Source organism: Manduca sexta, chromosome 1, assembly GCF_014839805.1.
Source record: "Manduca sexta isolate Smith_Timp_Sample1 chromosome 1, JHU_Msex_v1.0, whole genome shotgun sequence".
Taxonomy (NCBI): domain Eukaryota; kingdom Metazoa; phylum Arthropoda; class Insecta; order Lepidoptera; family Sphingidae; genus Manduca; species Manduca sexta.
This window is the reverse complement of record NC_051115.1, coordinates 1,212,950-1,228,264: the sequence shown is the minus strand read 5'-3', so window position 1 is coordinate 1,228,264 and position 15,315 is coordinate 1,212,950. Positions and strand designations below refer to the sequence as shown.

At 35.2% G+C, this 15,315-nt stretch overlaps 1 protein-coding gene across 2 annotated transcripts; it reads left to right on the top strand.

Annotated features, from left to right (window-relative positions):
• Positions 1-79: 79 nt before the first annotated feature.
• On the top strand, positions 80-15,064 carry LOC115449773 (zinc finger protein 77). 2 transcript variants are annotated; one of them, XM_030177661.2, is made up of 11 exons: positions 80-405; positions 1,150-1,254; positions 2,866-4,215; positions 5,752-5,958; positions 6,918-7,006; positions 9,186-9,329; positions 10,461-10,571; positions 11,761-11,979; positions 12,860-12,968; positions 14,190-14,294; positions 14,949-15,064. In XM_030177661.2, the coding sequence occupies exons 1-11, from the start codon at positions 208-210 to the stop codon at positions 15,000-15,002; spliced, it is 2,691 nt and encodes an 896-aa protein (XP_030033521.2). In that variant the 5' UTR covers positions 80-207; the 3' UTR covers positions 15,003-15,064. The 2 variants fall into 2 exon arrangements, with proteins under 2 accessions (XP_030033521.2, XP_030033525.2); XM_030177665.2 differs by lacking the exons at positions 80-405; positions 1,150-1,254 and adding an exon at positions 4,501-4,638 and having other exon boundaries at positions 3,993-4,215.
• Positions 15,065-15,315: the final 251 nt, after the last annotated feature.

Genomic DNA, 15,315 nt, shown 5'->3' with positions numbered 1-15,315 from the left:
ACTTAGGAAGAAAGATTCACAATAACTTATAGGTTGGCAGCACGATCTTTGACCTTGGCCGTTATCATACAATAAAAAAAATAACATAATCAGCTGTTTATCTTCACTTGTCAAACTTTCGCATCGATTGGCATCTTATTGGAATTTTAACAAAACTCACATAAATTGTCCAAATAAATACTAATTTCCAATGAAATATAACTAAACATGGAAGTGTTTGATAAAAATAACATAGAAGTGGTGCCGCAGTTTTACGAATCGAAGAAACTTAGTACCAAAAAGAGTCGCATCTATGTATATAGTAAACAGAGAAGCTGCGTATGCTGCCGAATTACCGAAGTAGGATTTATAAAACTAATAAACTGCAAACATTGCGTGTTTTTAAAGCTTTACTTCCTTAATCGAGTGAGTATTTGTTTTCTATTACCAATCTGAAGTCTAGAGTTGTGTGAAGTCGCAAAACTAAGTATGCAACTTGTTGACATTATTGATTAATGAGTTGGTAGATGTTTATGTATGTTTCGATGGCTGTTTCGCTGGCGTAGTTGCAATGGCGTAGCGCTGATTGGGCGAGAGGGCGGCATTTTTAGTGCTGTCTAACTATGTATAATATATATTTGGACAACACTTTTAGTGGACAAAATACGTAAAATATATATTTTTTTTACTTTTCTTATATGAACTAGTGACTAGGGGGCGCGCTGGACTTATTTATTTTTATTTCATAGCTTTTGCATACCCCTGCGGCAAAATTTCTATCATATTCCCCAGAACATGCAAGTACATGTTACAAATATTGACCTTCTTAAAATATTGTCTTCCTATGATCATAGGCGGAGTTAAGCCAATATTTTAGTTCTTTACATTCAAACCAGATAAGTTTTCATTGACCCCCCTTTACAAATCAGTCCTCCATTTTTGGTCACGTCATCTTTTATTCCCATCAAGTCTCTCGTGGAACCCTGAGGGTCCTTCTAGGGTATGAAATTAGTGGCTACAACAAGTGCCTCACCTATCACATCATGGGACAGAACAAACATGGGTGAACAAGATGTCCGGTTGCGTCTCTGCCTAACCCTTCAGGAATAAAGGCATTATGTGGGATCGATTTTTTATTTATTGTTATTGAAAAAAATATTTCATTTACAGATAAACTTTCAAAAAGCACTTGTGTGCCATTACTGTCATGGCGTTTTAAAAATGATAAGTGATTTCAAAAGGCAAGTGGAGAGGAGCATTCGGCCGAGCAGGGTGGTACGTATTATCCATACTATTAGAAGTAGAACTCAACAAAAAAAAATAATGATTATAATTTTAATTAATAAATAATTGTCAAATGATAATTGATCACAATTATTGATTGTAATAATAGCTTTACAATAAATAATTATAATAGTGATTAACAAGATACAGGTGCTTATCAGTTTGTTATAACTGCTTGTCTGATGAATAAATAAATAAATAAAATAAAATACTTTATTTATCACATAGGTGAACAAATTTGCATTTATGATACGTCAAAACAATATATATAAGAATAATCATTATTATTTTTAAATAACATCAAATGCAAATAAGCGATTTTTATAATTCTTTTCTGTCTGTTTTTCTGTTTATAATTTAAGTTAATAAAATTCATCTACACGGTAAAAGTGCAAGTAGAAAGCTAGTAAAAAAATATATATTTAATATTACCGTTTTTTTGGATTTTTACTAAGATTAAATTTTATTTATTGATTTATAAAATGTATTAGTGCTATTACTACTGAATATTGGCTAAATTATAGATTATTGGTGGAAATTCTTTCGACGGGTAAGGCTAATTGTCTTAAGCGACATTTGTTTGCGACACTAAGTTTCATACATATTTAAAATCATCACTTTTTTCTATGTTTTTTTAACCTGGTTAAAATTTTTCGAAAAGAAATATGTCGCTTAAGTCAATTAGCTGTTCAACCGTCGCTATAGTTATGCCTTTATATATGCAAAAAAAATAATACTGCATTGGCGAAGTTATTTTGCAGTGCAACATCCACACTGTGGTCTTAGTTACGATATGCAGGATGGGTAAAGTCATTCTTGGTTTTTGGCCCAGAGTCCAGAATTTGCTCATGATATCGCACATTGTCAAAAAAAATATCACAACACAAAAATTCTCGTTTTAGAACATACATGTCACAGATTCAGACATATTAGAAAAAGTGTTGTTTCCTTGTTCTTTTATATTACAGATTCCACCATCTATTTTTGAAAAATAGTTTAATTTTAATTCTTGTAAGCATAAGAAATCTTTCTTCTTCAGAAATTATTAAGCGGCGATAGCCTAGTTGGGTGTGGAACGGACTGCCGAGACGAATGTCCGCAGGTTCAAATCCCAAGGGCACACACCTCTGACTTTTCTAAAAAAATCATGTGTGTATTCTTTGTGAATTTATCGTTCGCTATAACGGCGAGGGAAAACATCGTGAGGAAACCTGCACATCTGAGAAGTTCTCTATAGGAATTTCGAAGGTGTGTGAAGTCTACCAATCCGCACTAGGCCAGCGTGGTGGACTAAGGCCTAATCCCTCTCAATAGTAGAGGAGGCCCGTGCTCAGCAGTGAGCAAGTATATAATACAGGGCTGATATTATTATATAAGAAATCATTACACTGATTGTTTGTGGCTCATTTTTGGCGTACGATATTGCGACAGGCTCTATATCACATTATCGGATAAAATACACTTGCCGAAAAGTGAGTTCACTTGTTACACGTTTGCTTGACTCTTTAGGGATAAAAGGTGTGAATATATATGTGTATACAGGACTCTTGTACTTTAATACTGGTTATGTAAATTAATAATTGGTAAAACTATTTTTTTCAGCCAAACCCTCCAAAAACGATATCGAAACTTCAAAAAGTTACGGTGAATCTAATATCGATCACGCCTGAACCACCGATAATTATACAAGATCAACCTATAATTATACCTACAATACCAATCATAACTAACGTAGGAAATTTAAGTTTACCAAATGTATTATTAACCACTGATAATGTTCAGATGATCTCGAATGCCATACCAGAGCAAAACACTTTGCAAAGAGAAGTACCGATGTTGCAACTAAGTGGTTTTAATGATACCGGACAGGAATGTAATAATAGTTGTAATACTGAACAATTTGGCACGTTAAATAATTGTAATACTACACAATTTGTCACATTAAACAGTATTAATCCTCAACAATTGGACACATTGAATTGTAATGCTGCACAAGTTGACACATTAAACAGTTGTAATAATCAACAATTGGGCTCATTAAATAGTTGTAATACTGCACAAGTTGACGCATTAAACAGTTGTAATCCTCAACAAATCGACACATTAAATTGTAGTACTGCACAAGTTGACACATTAAACAGTTGTAATACTCAACAGTTGAACACATTAAATACTTGTAATTCCGCACAAGTTGACACTTTAAACGGTTGTAATATTCAACAATTTGTCACATTAAACAGTTGCAATGCTCAACAATTTGACACATTAAATAGTTGTAATTCTGGACAATTTGTCACATTAAACAATTGTAATACTCAACAGTTGGACACATTAAACAATTGTAATAATCAACAGTTAAACACATTAAACTGTTATAGTACTCAACAGTTGGACACATTAAACGGCTGTAATACTCAACAATTTGTCACATTAAACAATTGCAATGCTCAACAATTTGACACATTAAATAGTTGTAACTCTGGACAATTTGTCACATTAAGCAATTGTAATACTCAACAGTTGGATACATTAAATAATTGTAATACTCAACAGTTAAACACATTAAACTGTTATAGTACGCAACAGTTGGACACATTTAACATTTGTAATACTGCACAAGTTGACACGTTAAACAGTTGTAATACTGAACAAGTTGATATAATAAACAATTGTAATACTGAAGAATTTGACACATTAAACAGTTGTAATACTGAACAAATAGATACATCAAACAGTTGTAATACTGAACAAGTCGATACATTAAATAGTTTGAACTCTGACTCACCTACTTTGCCAATCAATGTGACTAGTAATCAATTTGTGATAGAAAGTTTGGGGCGGAATGAGCCAAAAATAGATTCAAATATAGAAGTACCAGAATTATGTGGTAATGATGTACTTAATACATCTTATGAAACGCCTCCTGTAAACCAAGATTTCGAGTTCATAGAGGTATGTATATCTAATTAATGAATATAATACTAAGTTTAGACTAGCATGTTCTCTCGAGAATAAACTGTGCAAGAATTTCTACATGGGTTATATTAATGAAAAAATTTCGATAATTCTCTGCGGAGTTCAACTCGCCTAAATTGTGTGCTTTGTTAAAACTTATAGAAGGCAACACTTTCAAGTTTTTTTTGCTAATCTAAAATTCACTTTGGGCCTTTAGGTATATATCTATCTAGCAGGTTTCAAGCTGCAGCTATTCTAGCAGACTTTTATTCATTTATTAAGGTACCATTGGTGCTAAGTGTCTCATGTGCAAGGGTCCATGTCCGGTTTGAAGGATATTGTAGCCAGTATTAGGCATTGTGAGACTTAACATCTTATGTCTCAACTTGACGAGCGCAGTGGAGTGCCACGCAGTATAATGTAAGTTGAATACGGGAAACTTTTGTATAACTAAGTCTTTACGACATTATAAAAAAAGAATCATGATGGGAAGGGTCCTTTCCTTTTTTTTTGTCATATCATGACTTTTTTAAAATATTTTACGTCAATATTATAATACCGGCAATCTTTGATTACTGTTATTTTATAAAATACCTTTGCAATATTTACAATACCTAATATATCTAATGTAAATTGTATTTATACTCTGCCTAATATTTTATACAACATGTAGTTGGTAATTTGTGTAAAAGACGAGAGTAGGGAAGGTGGAATGGAGCGGGCAGAACATAAACGTGCTGCCACTTGATCTGCTATCCTAACCTGTACCTTAACTTTTTTTTTGTGTTTCGAACCCCGCAGTCTACATCGGGGGAAACCTGCGTATGTGACTGCGGGGGCCTGAAGGAAAATCGGGAGGGGATAGCTGGGTAGGAAGTGTGGGGAATAAGGAAGTCTCTTTGGATGGGAGGAGGGGAGGAGGCCAGGAAATTTTCGCGAGTTGTCGTAGGGCCCAATGTGAATTGGCAACCATGAGGAATACACACTTCACTGTGTGCGTAAGGCGCCGTGGCAAATCTCCCGCCGTGCGGGGGTGCATTCGATGAGGAGACTGAGCGCACAAGAATTGCCTCAAGGCGGAACTTATTTGGTGTTCACACTGCCTACATAGGTATAGAGATTTTTCCGCCCTCACACCCACCATTACAACTCCTGTAAGCCAAGATCAGTGGCACGCATTTTATAACACCGAGCAGTGTGGTTCGGCGAGTATCAGAGAAAACTAATTTGTCATTATCCCGCAACGAAATTAATCAAATAGAAAGATAGGAAGGAGTTGAAAATATTAATTGTCCACATATTACATAGGTATAGTTTAGAATACCTGGATTATACGGATTGCCGGTAACATACAGTGGCGTAACCTAATTATTTTCTTCAAGCCGACCGATTTACCGCCACCTATATCAGTATCTTTTAAATTGGAGTACTCGTGGTTCGCCGTCCTTTTTATATGTAGACCAGCCATGCCCCTCCCCCCCCCCCGCTCTCCGGCCCTCAGCTACCCCGCTAAATATATACATTCGTTTTCAGACGCCAAATTTAAAATCCTCTCCGCCCATATACAACATACTCGGAGAGGTAGAGAAAGTGATTCTGGGTAAACAGGATATGCAACTGGAGAGAGAGAGGAAGAAGAATGATGATAAGTATTTGAAAAAGGACTACAAATGTGAATTGTGCGTGCTGGGCTTCGACCTTAAGGAGATATTTAAAAAACACATGAAAAAACATGATAAGGTTATTTTTTTTTTTTTTTTGTATACGGGCACAGGAAATTAACGCCATTATACCTAATGGTAAGGAGTGGGGTCCATTCGAATATTAAATGATGAGAGATGGTTACCCCTCGACTTTATTAACGACTAGCTTCCGCCCGCAGCTTCGCCCGCCTGGATTTCGGACTTCAAAAATGGAGGAGGTGCTCAATTTGTCGGGATGTTTTTTTAATGTATGGTGGTATGCAGGTGGCCCGATTGTCCGGTCATTTCCGTCATACATGATTTCTGTGTAGCTTTAACCATTAAGGTTGCACACGCGACGGAAGCTTAAAAACTGGAGTAACTTCTCCCGTTTTCCCAACATTTCTCTTCACTGCTCTGCTCCTATTAATTGTAGCGTGATGAAAAGTATACTATAACCCGCTTAGGAGTATGAAAAATAATTGTACCAAGTTTCGTTAAAATCGGTCGAGTAGTTTTTGTTTCTATAACGATTATACAGACAGACAGACAAAAATTTTACTAATTGCATTTTTGGCATCAGTATCGATCCCTAATCACCCCCTGATAGGAAATATATTTCATGTACAGAATTGAACTCTACAGATTTATTATAAGTATAGATATAGATAGATATGGCAATGGGCTCGCTTCCTATCATACGGGACTTAAGGCACTTGAATAGCGGATAATTCAGTTGCATTTCTACCTATCATTTAAGGGATACAGGTGTGATGTGTTTTTTGTATTTTTACTGCCTTAAAAAAAGGAGGGAGTGTCAATTCGACGGTATTTTTTTTATAAAGAATAAATATTTTCAACCCAGAGAAGTTTTAAAAAAGGAAAGTAATTAAATAAAAAAATATATTACATGCATAAAATTTACGCAAATTCGTGCCCTTTTTTTTTTCAAAATATTGATTTGTTGATAGTTGTTAGTTTCGCGTCATTCTGTATAGTATTTTTTATTGTGTGCAGAATAAAGGCGCCTATGTGTGCGAGGTCTGCCAATGTGTGTATGCGAAACAGAGATCATTAAAAAAACACTATGGGGTTCACTATACGAGGTAAATGATTTTTTTTATAAAAAAAGTGTGGGGTTGTAGACTAGTTTTTTTTTATTCCTTACTCTATAATTATGTATTCATAGTACTTCTTTTTTTATTACCGTAGTAGCCAAACAAGCATGCGGTCGGCCTGATGGTAGGCAGCATCTGCCGCCCATGGATACCTATACCTACCGGGATGTGTCCTACCTACTTCATATATTTACCTCCTCATTATGGTTTAGGTTTTTCAGAATAGCGAGCGCAGTGGAACACCAAACTTTTACTTTGTAATTCAAGCTGTTGGTGTTTTTACTGTTTATGGGCGGTCGTATCGCTTACCATCACGCGAACGGCAAGCTCCCCTCGTCATTCAAAGAATTTAAAAAAATATACATATGTTTGTTGTCAGTGGTGAATGCTGTGTACGCCTATCAGTAGCAAATATCAGATGTATGTTGTTATTTTGTTGCATCCTTAATATTAAAATTTAAATCTCATATCGTCGGTTGAAACGCTAATTAACTTAAGCGACATTTCTTTGCGACACTAATTTCATACATATTTAAAATCAGCACTTTTTCGTAAGCTAGTTAAAATTTTGTCGCTTAAGCCTATCAACCGTCGATATTATAAACAATATCCTGGCGTAAATTAATGCGTGTTTATATCAAAAAGTGTTGATCTCTGTGCTATTTGTTAATTTATAATTAAATATTAATTTATGTTGGCCAAAGAATTATTGTTATTCTTTTTTTTTAATAAAGCATTTTTTTTATTTGTAGTTCTTAGTTAATTCCTAAACATATCATTTATTTGCTGACTGTCTAAAACTACTTAATTTTTTGTTTAGTTTATTTTATTTTCTTTCCAAATATTGCATGCTGTCGCCTTAGATGTAAGATGCATATTGCTTTATACCACATTTTATTTTAATGTTAACTAAATTGATTTATGTATTATATTTTTTGGAGAACTTATAATAAATAAATAAATAGTGCTGTTGGTATCTTATTGCAGTCAATAAATAAAACTCTACATTCAAATCATAGTGCAAAATAAAATATCAAAATACGTACAAACATAATAAACATACTTGATCTTTTGAAATTAGTTGAAAGTACTACCTGTCAAAAATAGTAAAGAAATGCGAGTAGACTGAAATGACGTCATTGTCAGTCGTAATGATGCACGAGAAAAAGATGAAGGAATATCCCTACTACGCGCGGACTTTTATTTATTGATATTTTAATCAGAAATTTCTATGTCATATGACATAGAAATTTCAAATTTCCAAACAATTGTGATGCTGTTTTATCAAAATGGGGTTATTTGAGAGTATGCAAAATAATGACTAATTGCTATACGCGTACAGTATGTAGTTTGAAAACAATTTACAATAATATATTTCAAAAATATTAATTATTTTTTGCCAAATACACCACAATAAAATGAATTTATTTATTAACAAAATTTCCGATGACGTCATACGTTTGTGAATTTCTATTATCCCTGCTAATATTATGTTTAGTGTTCACAGTCGTGTGACGTCATCTCCTTAAATGAACATTACCGGGTCAAGCGTTCAGCGTCGTTAGATATTAAAATTAAATATTTACTGAAAATATATTATGCGTATTAGAAACGTGCAAATCACAATACGGAAAAACTATGAAGTATTTTACATTGATGTTTAGCTATTATAGTAGATTGAGTAACCGTCGCATGATCGCAATTTTTTTGTATGACAATCTGAATGTCCGCTCAATATAATCTTAGAAACTATTTGTATATTCCGTATTCGGGTTCGTCCATTAATCACGTGATGTTTGTAGCGACTTTTTAACTCCCTCCCTCTCGTAGTAAGGTCATATGTGGTAAGGTTTTAGACCCCGTCTACCAAAATCACGTGCGTTTTCTTTGGTATAAAGTATATTGAAATTTTTAGAATAATCTTTAAATACATTTATAATCTGATTAAATTTTGGAAAATTTAGAAAAAAATGTCCAGACATTAAAATGTTGCAGGTTGTTTTATGTTGTCGCGAAGCGCGGGAAAATCGCGTGATCAACAAAAAATAAATACACGTGATATCTCATTATCCCTCTCCGCCTTTCGAGTCTCACGTGATTAATGGACGATCCCTTTCCTATACACATCTATTTCTGAGCAAACGCTCATAGACTCATTTTGTTTTAGATATCAATGTATGGTATGCGGTTTAAGATTCCGCCAAGAACACTTATGCATATCGCATTTTAATAAAACGCATAAAAATGACGGCGAAACCGAACTAGCAGTCATCTACACGTGTTCTAAAGTTCATTGTCGATTTACTACCACGTAAGTACGCCTGTATAATTCGATGCTTGGAAGGCAATCGTATCTAAGCGACAATGAGTAAATTTTTGAATAGAGTGATTTAAAGTTTTGTTTTTAATATGAAAATCATAACAATTCAATTTTTTATTTTATAAAGATATAGTCTAATGATATTAAAATTGTCCTAGACCTACAAAATTTAGATCAAATGACGCAGACAAAAATCGATTCAATATATTTATATAATTCATTTTCGGTACTTATATTTGTCGCTTAGATATTATTGCCTTTCAAGCGTCGATTATGATTTTTTATCTTTATTTAAGAAGCTTGTTCGTAATTTCAGGACCATACGTCCGTCGTTCCGTACGTCCGCTTTCACGGATGTTCACTCTCTTTGAACGATGTCAAAATATTTTTTTAATAAAACCCTAGACTATTGACTCCCAAACTGGTTCAGTTGGACCCCCAGGTGCTCACGGAATACTCGACGGGGGTCTACGTTGGCGTGATAAAAAAAATAGGGTTCATAATTCGTAAGCGCACTCAGAAATTTATCTGGATTTGATAGTAAAGAATTAAAATGTTGGTTTGGCACCTATCGCATGTAGGCAGATAGTATTTTAAGAAGCTCAGCGACATTTACATGTAAAAACTTGCATATTCTGGGGAATATGGTAGAAATTTATCTACAGGGAGTCCACCAGAACCAGCAGTTTTGAAAGTTGTCTGTAAGAAAAAAAAACAGTTTGGGACCTTCTACTCTAAACCCTTCCGACGCAGGAATCGAAAAGAAACTATGTATGTTGCCAACATTGAAACCCAAATTATGAGGTCCACTCCGCACACATATTATTTTTAATATATTATAAACCCGAAATCAGTTTGTTGAGAATCAGTAGCACAAGCCGTTGCATAAATTTTTAACATAACTTTTATCCCAAAAACATATAAAAGTTTCGTCAATCTACCTTTTGTATTAATAAAAATCCAGCGCATGTCGGTCGCTCCTTGATACCTACTACTACAGCCGACCGTTACAACACATCCTTCCTCACCCGCGGCCCCGCACACGTCCCGCTCGCTCCATGCGGCGTATGTCGGCCGCTCACTGATACCTACTACAGCCGACAAAATAACGCATGCTTTCAGGAATTACAACGAACATATAAAGCATAGTCTTCAAGGACACGGGGAGGTACCTCGGTGTGAAGAGTGCAGGAGATCGTACTCTAATATCTACAGCTTAAGGATCCATATCGAGTAAGTGTTCATTTGTTCATCAAAAGGATGTCTGCTGCTGAACATGGGCTTCTCCTTAACATTTCCAGATCGACCTATTGGAATCAGCCCCTGCAACTTTCATTAGTTTTTTTTTTTTTTTGCTTCGAATGACGAGACGAGCTTGCCGTTCGCCTGATAGTAAGCAAACATCATCCAATACCTGGAATAATAAAGTACATGTACATGTTTGGTATTCCACTGCGCTCGCCATCCTGAGACGAGATAGTTAATTTTATGTAATGGTCTTGACCCCTATTAGATGGAATTTAATGTGGCCAGAAAATGTCCGGGTTATAAGATCTTGGATATCTTAGATCTGGGATGGCGAACCTTTAATGGTGAATGTGCCATTATTTATAACAAAATGACCTGCAACGTGCCATCCAGGACCAAGGGCGTCGCCAAAGAAGGGCAGGGAGAGGCAGCTGTCCCTGTCCCCTAGAGATTTCTGAGAATTATAATTATATGCAGAAGTCCCGACGGTAAAACTTGCTTGCAATGCAGACTTCAGCGAATTTTCTTTCTCGTCTACAGGTTAGGCGGCCCTTTTCCGTCTGTAGGAGCAAATCCGTATTTTTGAAATTAAGGGCGCTTTATTCGAATAACTATGTTCCATAGCCGTATAAGAGAGTCAAAAATTTTCCTATTTACCGATACGGCTACTAGCGTTGCCAGACGTCCCGTATTTACCGGGACGTCCTGTATTTTAGGTACATTTTAAAATGTCCCGGTGGGACAGACTCTATCCCGTTAATCGATCGATCTACGATTAACAGGTACTCACGCACGCAACGTTCGTATTTTTGCATACATATCAATACGACTCGGTTTTTTAATAAATTTAAGAAAAGCGAGTTGACACATGTTTTTAATATGATTATAATTGTATTGATTGTTACAAATATGTAAAAACGAATAAAAATATGTTAACTGACTCGATCCTCAGAAAAAACAAACGTCACAAAATAATTTTGTTTATTTGTCCCAGGTACATAACTGAAATCCAGTATTTTTTATCCATTTAAGCATTTGTCCCTTATAGGTTGAAAAAAAATCTGGCAATCCTAACTGTCATGGCTGTCCTTCAATTAGAAAGCCCTTCATTGCAAAAAGACGGATATATCCCCGTAGACGGAATAAGCCGCTGACATTATCGATATCATTTCAGACGCATGCATAAAAACACACTGCCTAAGTACGAGTGTAAGACGTGCAACAAGAAGTTTCGTTCCCAAGCCGGATACAATGTACATTTGAAGACCATACATGATCACAAACCACCCACAGTGCTGTCCTGTACGGTATGCAAAAAAGATTTCTACAATTCCAAGAAGTTTAACAAACATCTCAAGACGCATAAAGCTAATGAGCATACAAAGCAATTGAGGTAAGGATAGTGAAAAAAGTGTAAATACACCACAATAAGGTAGTTTCCTACGTTTGATTTAGTTTATTATTTTATATGTAACAGAAAATAATATCGACGGTTGAAGGCTAATTGTCTTAAGCGACAATTTTTTTCGAAAATAAGTTTATACATATTTAAAATCAGCACGGTTTCCATGTTTTTTTAAACTAGTTAAAATTTTACAAAAAAAAATTGTTGGTTAAATCAATTAGCCTTACAGCCATTGATATGAAAAAGAAATTCATCTCTGAAAACAACATCAAAATTGGTTAAAAAATTAAGTAGGTATTCATTTTTAAAATATTGTTGTGAGCAAAAGTGGGAGCGTGGTGGGGATTTCGTGTTGTCCTTTTCTCACTCACGCAGCGTTATGGCCGGTGGCACTAGTGACGTCACATTTCACTATTACTGTAATTTGACAGCTTCCCTTTCCACCAAATTTTAAAGCTTTATAACTTATTTATTGTTGCGTGGATTTTGAAAATTATTTTTCCAATAGATTTTTGAATGAAATACATTTTTAATAAATGTATAATAATTTACGCCTCAGTGGCGTAGTTGTATTGCATGCATGGTTAGGCAGCGTCCTGAGGTCCTGGGTTCGAATCCTGAGTTGGGAAAAGTGATATTCGGGTTTTTCTGGTCAGTATCAGCCCGGAGTTTAGAATTTGTGCCCGATATGGCGATAGGCTCGCCCCCCTATCACATCATGGGGCGGAACACTTGGCGAAAACTGGGTGCCCAGGTTGCGTCTCTACCTACCCTTTATAGCCTTCGGGAATAAATGCGTGATGTTAGTGCCATTTTCATCATGGAATTAACGAAACAATATACCCATTAAAATAAAAATTATTTTCAGTTTTATCTGTGACTATTGTGGGAATAATTACTTAAGGAAACATCCATTAAAAATGCATATAGTCGAAGAACATTTGAAATTACGACATGAATGCAGTACATGTAATCAAGTAAGTTATTACATAATGGTCGGACAACACCAATATGTAATTATATGATTTACGGTTATGAACTTTAAATTTTGACCCCCATATTCATAGACGTTTTTTATCTAAGTAAGGAGCATTGCTGTGATAACAAGTCTGTTTCTCAGTGCTGACGGCATGGCAGCCTTCGCAGTGCGTAGACATAGGGCCGTTGTGATTGGCCAATATTGAGTTACAACTTGAAGCTAGTTGGCTGTCAGATAAACAAAGCTGAGAAACAGACTTCTTATCACAGCAATGCTCCGTCCTTAGATAAATGACGTCTATGAATAAGGGGTCAGTGTTTAATGTAGGAAATGAAATGAATACTCCAATATCGATTTTAAGTCATTAAATCCTAAGATGTTTTTATTACATAGATACATTGTCTGAGCTCAATTTTGGCAAGAAGAAAGTAAGGTAATTGCCCGAAATTCACTTAGTCAACCTCCAACCACTGTCGCGGCTAGTCGGCTTACTAACTTTTAATATTTTTATAAATAAAACGCATTCCTGTGTTTTTAGACGATGTACAAATTATACTCTAACTGTGAATGAAAAAAACGTTTTATTTCATACGTTAGTAATAAGTATACACTATTAACTTATTTTTTTAACTAATAAATGCATTTTATTCGACTTTCATGGCGACGGCGCGGCGGTCAACGCTCGAGACGTATCAATGCGAGCTGTAACTGTCGATGTATATATATCCTTTTCAAACAAACGAATGCATAATCTTTGTATTCCTTCTTCGAGCCAATTTGTAATTTATATGTATAGGTATGTGACTATAGGGAATAGTGCGCCGTTTTTATGTGCATTTTGTTAGTGTATGACGCGTCTATTTGTAAAACGTCATTGATTAAACCCATAATGATAAATAGATGATCATCACCACTACCTCAGTGGCGTAGTTGTACTGCATGCGCGGTACGGCGGCGCTCTGAAGTCCTGGGTTTGTGTCCCGGGTTAGGTGATATTTCCTTGACTAATAATTTTTATTCACATCAAGGTTTTCACTTAGACTCGAGCTCTTATATTATGAGCGCCACTCCGTACATAACACGCTGTCAATGTTGAAACCATACTAAAGTCATGTGCGGATTACAGTACACTTGAGTTGAACACAATGAGTGTTCGGAAGTACAAATGTAATACGTAGTACAAATATATAGATGGCGGTTAATTTTTTTGTATTTACAGATGTTTAATTTGAAGTCATCTTTAACAAATCACGTGCGTAACAAACACAAAAGGCTGCGGCCCCGAGAAAATATACTCTGCGATTGCTGCGGGAAAAGTTTCATGGTGAGATGAGTTTTTTGTAATTTTTATATTACTTTTTATATATTAATTTTTATATTATTATTTGTAATTTTGTAATTTTTATATTATATTTAATATTAAAGTTTAGAGTATTATGTAATTGGTGTAAGCCGTTCCAATTGAATAAATAAATTAAATATCAATCCATATTCGCGCGTCCGCCATTTTTGAAAATGGCGTCATTTACATCGATGGCTCCTAAGTAAACTGTCGTTTCTGAAAAATAGCGAAATTAACTTATTTAACGTTTCGTTATTTAGGTACTGTTTATTGGAGAACGGGTGAACCGATATGAAGTAATTTGTTTTTTTATTGCTTCGTACGACGTGACGAGCTTGCCGTTCGCCTGATAGTAATACCACCGCTCATGAACAATAGAAACAACACTTTGAATTACAAAGTATTGTTTGGTGTTCCACTGCGCTCGCCATCCTGAGACATGAGATGCTAAGTCTTATTATGTCCAGTAGCTACACTGGCTACAATGTTTTAACCGGAACACAACAGTGACTACACACTGCTTGACAGAAATAGACATTGCGGTGGTACCTACCCAGGACTCTCACATATGAGAGACCACCAGTAAAGTAAACATATAATACCCACAGCCCTTTCTCAATATGACTTCTTTTTCAGAATACTTCATCTCTGCAACGTCATGTGGCGTCCCGAGTCGAGAGATCATTCTAATGTGGCTTCATACAATGTCCTTGTAACATACCAAAGATAGACTAATAAAATAATTTAATAATTATTGTGTTTTATTTTAAATTTCCTCGCGGATTCGCGTGAGTGCACGTAGTTTTTAGTATCAGGGTTAAAATGTGCATTGAATGTCAATCATATTTCATTTGAAATGTTTTTTTTTGGTAAAATTCCAATCCAATTTATTTATTTGGCTGTTTTTTTAGAAATGGATTGACAAAATGTAAATCAAAACCCGCCATCTTGCCCAAAGGTTTAAACTAGAAACCATTGATGTTTTGACAGCTATTTAAGCAAT

What these genes read in the sequence shown, in the direction of transcription:
- LOC115449773 (XM_030177661.2), top strand. Translation starts at nt 208, where the DNA reads ATGGAAGTGTTTGATAAAAATAACATAGAAGTGGTGCCGCAGTTTTAC. An exon ending in AAGATTTCGAGTTCATAGAG is followed by an intron (nt 4,216 to 5,751) that starts GTATGTATATCT and finishes ATTCGTTTTCAG; the next exon opens with ACGCCAAATTTAAAATCCTC. An exon ending in TATGGGGTTCACTATACGAG is followed by an intron (nt 7,007 to 9,185) that starts GTAAATGATTTT and finishes ATTTTGTTTTAG; the next exon opens with ATATCAATGTATGGTATGCG.